This window comes from Anolis sagrei, chromosome 12 (genome assembly GCF_037176765.1).
Source record: "Anolis sagrei isolate rAnoSag1 chromosome 12, rAnoSag1.mat, whole genome shotgun sequence".
Taxonomy (NCBI): Eukaryota; Metazoa; Chordata; class Lepidosauria; order Squamata; family Dactyloidae; genus Anolis; species Anolis sagrei.
In genome coordinates, this window is record NC_090032.1 from 11,218,346 (window position 1) to 11,223,597 (window position 5,252).

The 5,252-nt window shown below is 42.2% G+C and overlaps 1 protein-coding gene across 1 annotated transcript in view; it reads left to right on the forward strand.

The window, feature by feature from the left end:
• The first annotated feature begins 640 nt into the window (after positions 1 to 640).
• CRABP2 (cellular retinoic acid binding protein 2) overlaps positions 641 to 5,252 on the forward strand; it is a 28,045-nt gene continuing 23,433 nt past the window's right edge. Inside the window, exon 1 of the mRNA XM_060758223.2 lies at positions 641 to 840. Coding sequence (XP_060614206.1) covers positions 768 to 840 — 73 coding nt within the window. The 5' untranslated portion in view covers positions 641 to 767. The remainder of the gene's footprint in view (positions 841 to 5,252) is intronic.

Consider the following 5,252-nt stretch of genomic DNA (forward strand, 5'->3'; position numbering starts at 1 on the left):
CCCTGCAGTGGCAGAAGGGGGTTGGACTGGATGGCCTTTGGGGTTCCCTACCAACTCTAGGATTCTATGATTCAGAGGCTGGATGGCCATCGTCGGGAGGGTTTTGATTGTGTCCCCCTACAATGGAAGAATGGGGTTGGGCTGGATGGCCTTTGGGGTTCCCTACCAATTCTAGGATTCAGAGGCTGGATTCCCATCTACCGGGAGGGCTTTGATTGTGTCTCCCTGCAATGGCAGAATGGGGTTGGACTGGATGGCCTTTGGGGTTCCCTTCCAACTCTAGGTTTCTACGATTCAGAGGTTAGATGGCAATCGTCGGGAGTGCTTTGATTGTGTCCCCCTGCAATGGCAGAATGGGGTTGGACTGGATGGCCTTTGGGGTTCCCTACCAACTCTAGGATGGTATGATTCAGAGGCTGGATGGCCATCTGCCAGGAGGCGTTAAGAACTCACCCAAAAGGCTGCTATTTGTGACCCTGGGAAAGGAGGAGCGAGGGAATCCAAGGAGTCCTTTGGGGATGCTCCAAGCCCTGCAAGGTGATCTTTGGCAAGTGGGAGGGCTGCCCACTGGTGCCTGAGTCTGGCGCGTGGGTGGGCGTGGCCAAGGCTCCAGGGGGCGTGTCCAGGGGCGGGGCCTGAGGGAGGGAGGCCAAGAGGAGTGGAGCTGAGCCTGGAGCCCGGCACTCAGCGCTTGCGGGGCTCGGCCGGCTCCTTCCTTCTTTCCCTTTTCCTTCCCACCCACCCCAACATCCACACCTGCCGCCGCCATGCCCATCAACTTCACCGGCCACTGGAAGATGAAGAGCTCGGAGAACTTCGAGGAGCTGCTCAAGGCGCTGGGTGAGTGCCCCCCACACAAGGGGGGATCCCGGAGAGAGACCCTTCCCTCCTTCCCTCCTTCCCACCCACTCTGGAGAGGCATCCTCAGGATGGGAGATTGGGATCCAGGCACAACTGGGATGCTCTCCTTTGTTCTCTTGGAGTCAGAGCCATGCCAAAGAGTGGGGAGAGCCCAGGCTTAGGGCTTCCTACCTTTGGCTCTCAGAACCTCTCAGGGTTAGCCAGGAAAACAGATACAGGCAGTTCTGTGGGTTTGTTCTTAAGTCGAATTTGTATGTAAGTCGGGACAGGTACATTTTGGAAGGGTCACTGTATATACATATATATCTTAAGTCTAATTTGTGTGTAAGTCGGAACAGGTACATTTTGGGTCACTATACATAAAGTCAAATTTGTATGTAAGTCGGAACAGGTACATTTTGGGTCACTATACATAAAGTCTAATTTGTATGTAAGTCGGAACAGGTACATTTTGGGTCACTATACATAAAGTCCAATTTGTATGTAAGTCGGAACAGGTACATTTTGGGTCACTATACATAAAGTCTAATTTGTATGTAAGTCGGAACAGGTACATTTTGGAAGGGTCACTATATATACATATATATCTTAAGTCGAATTTGTATGTAAGTCGGAACAGGTACATTTTGGGTCACTATACATAAAGTCTAATTTGTATGTAAGTCGGAACAGGTACATTTTGGAAGGGTCACTATATATACATATATATCTTAAGTCGAATTTGTATGTAAGTCAGGACAGGTACATTTTGGAAGGGTCACTATATATATATAAAGTCGAATGTGTATGTAAGTCAAAACAGGTACATTTTGAAAGAGTCACTATATATACATATATATCTTAAGTCGAATTTGTATGTAAGTCGGAACAGGTACATTTTGGAAGGGTCACTATATATACATATATCTCTTAAGTCGAATTTATATGTAAGTTGGAACAGGTACATTTTGGGTCACTATACATAAAGTCTAATTTGTATGTAAGTCGGAACAGGTACATTTTGGAAGGGTCACACTATATATAAATATATATATATATAAAGTCGAATTTGTATGTAAGTTGGAAACAGGTACATTTTGGAATCCCAGTCACCATCCCCAGCAAAACCAACACCACAGCGGTGTTGATCCTTTCCAAAGCTCTCTCTAGATTCATAGATTGATAGATCGATCGATAGATAGATAGATAGTCGGATAGCTCCAGATAGATAGATAGATTGAGTTATCGCTACATAGATAGATAGATGATAGACAAATTGCTCTCTCTAGAGAGAGAGAAATAGATAGATTATAAAGAGCTCTCTCTACATAGATAGATAGATGATAAACAGCTCTCGATAGATAAGTAGATAGATAGATAAATGATACAGTCTCGATAGATCGATAGATCGATAGATAGGAGATAGATAGCTCTCTCTAGATAGATAGATGATGGACATATAGCGCTCTCTCTCTAGATAGATAGATAGATAGATAGATAGATGATAAATTGCTCTCTCTAGAGAGAGAAAAATAGATTATAAAGAACTCTCTCTACATAGATAGATAGATAGATAGATAGATGATAAACAGCTCTAGATAGATAGATAGATAGATAGATGATAGACAGATAGTCTCTCTAGATAGATAGATAGATAGATTAGATAGATAGATAGATAGATAGATAGATAGATAGATAGGAGACAGATAGCTCTCTCTAGATAGATAGATAGATAGATAGATAGATAGATGATAGACAGATAGTCCCTCTAGATAGATAGATAGATAGATAGATAGATTAGATAGATAGATAGATAGATAGATAGATAGATAGGAGACAGATAGCTCTCTCTAGATAGATAGATAGATAGATAGATAGATGATGGATGTATAGCGCGCTCTCTCTCTCTCTCTAGATAGATGATAGACAAACTGCTCTCTCTAGAGAGAGAAAAATAGATTATAAAGAGCTCTCTCTACATGGATAGATAGATAGATAGATAGATAGATAGAAAGAAGACAAACAGACAGATAGATAGATCATAGAATCAAAGAGTTGGAAGAGACCTCATGGGCCATCCAGTCCAACCCCCTGCCTAGAAGCAGGAATATTGCATGGTAAACAGCTCTCGAGAGATAAGTAGATAGATAGATAGAAAGATAGATAGATAGATAGATAGATGATAGATAGATAGATAGATAGATAGATAGATAGATAGACAGATAGTCACTCTAGATAGATAGATAGATAGATAGATAGATAGATAGATAGATAGATAGATAGATAGATGATAGACAGATAGTCCCGATAGATAGATAGATAGATAGATAGATAGATAGATAGATAGATAGACAGATAGATAGACAGACAGACAGACAGACATATAACTCTGGATAGATAGATAGATAGATAGATAGATAGACAGATAGATGATAGATAGCTCTCTAGATAGATAGATAGATAGATAGCTCTCTCTACATAGATAGATACATAGACAAGCATATAGCTCTAGATAGATAGATAGATAGATAGATAGATAGATAGATAGATTAGATAGATAGATAGCTTTCTAAGTAGGTAGATAGGTAGATAGGTAGGTAGATAGAGATACGTGATAGATAGATAGATAGCTCTCTCTACATAGATAGATACATAGACAAGCATATAGCTCTAGATAGATAGATAGATAGATAGATAGATAGATAGCTTTCTAAGTAGGTAGGTAGGTAGGTAGGTAGAGATACGTGATAGATAGATAGATAGATAGATAGATAGATAGATAGATAGATAGACAGCTCTCTCTAATAGATAGATAGATATATAGATAGACATATAGCTCTAGATATATAGCTCTAGATAGATAGCTCTCTAGAGATAGATAGCTAGATGATAGATAGCTCTCTACATAAATAGATGATAGACTGATTATATATATCTTAAGTCGGATTTGTTTATAAGTCTATTAGAGCTATATGTCTATCTAGCTATGTATCTATGTAGCAAAATGAACAACAAAGGGGTGTTAGCCCTTTCCTGTGCTACCCAAAGCCTATATATGTGTGTGTGTGTGTGTGAGAGAGAGCTTTGGGTTGCATAGGAAAGGGTTAACACCCCTTTGTTCGTTTTGCTGTCTGTGGCCCTGCTCTCAATATTTCGCCTCCTGCAAGGCCATTAAATGCAAGGAGAAGAAAAAAAAACCCTCTTGTCTATTTGAGGTAGGTGTGAATGTTTCATTGGCCACCTTGATTAGCATTTAATGGCCTTGCAGCTTCAAGGTCCGGCTTCTTACTGCCTGGGGGAATCCTTTGTTGGGAGGTGATGAGTCCTTTCTCTCTCCCAACCTGGACATCATTCCACAGATATATAAACCCTATTTCCCTCGTTTCCAACAGACAGCACAACCTCTGATGTTGCCTGCCATAGATGTGGGCGAAACGTCAGGAGAGAATGCTTCTGGAACATAGCCAGACAGCATGGAAAATTCAAAGCAACCCAAGGATAATTTAGTTGGAAGGATGGGAGAAAAAATGCAGAGGGAGGGGTATTTTTACTTTGCAAATAAAAAGAAGGAAAATGTGTGGAGATGGAAGGCGGCCCCTCCCAATCCCATTCCCTCTGCCCGGAATATTTTCCCAAATTCCCTCTTTAGCTTTCAGACCCCCCCAAACGGCCTTGGAGGCGATGAAAGCCCCTTCCTCTACCTGAACCGCCCCCCATTTTCCCCACTTTGAGGTGTCCCTGGCAGCAAATATTTTCCAGGTTAGGGATGGGGAGGGGAGTCTGCGTAACATACTTGGGGATAATTATCACGTCCTAATGTTTCATGGGGTTTGTTTGCCGATTATATAATTAACAAGGAGCCCCCGGTAGTGAAATGAGTTAAACTGCTGAGCTGCTGAACTTGCTGACCGAAAGGTTGCAGGTTTGAATCCGGGGAGTGGGGTGAGCTCCTACTATTAGCCCCATATTTATACATGATAGCCATGTATAAATATGTGAGAGGAAGCCACAGGGAGGAGGGAGCAAGCTTGTTTTCTGCTTCCTTGGAGACTAAGAGAACAAGCCCTATGAGGAGCGGCTTAAGGAGCTGGGCATGTTTAGCCTGAAGAAGAGAAGGCTGAGAGGAGATATGATAGCCATGTATAAATATGTGAGAGGAAGCCACAGGGAGGAGGGAGCAAGCTTGTTTTCTGCTTCCTTGGAGACTAAGAGAACAAGCCCTATGAGGAGCGACTTAAGGAGCTGGGCATGTTTAGCCTGAAGAAGAGAAGGCTGAGAGGAGATATGATAGCCATGTATAAATATGTGAGAGGAAGCCACAGGGAGGAGGAGGGAGCAAGCTTGTTTTCTGCTTCCTTGGAGACTAGAACGCGGAACAATGGCTTCAAACTACAAGAGAGGAGATTCCATCT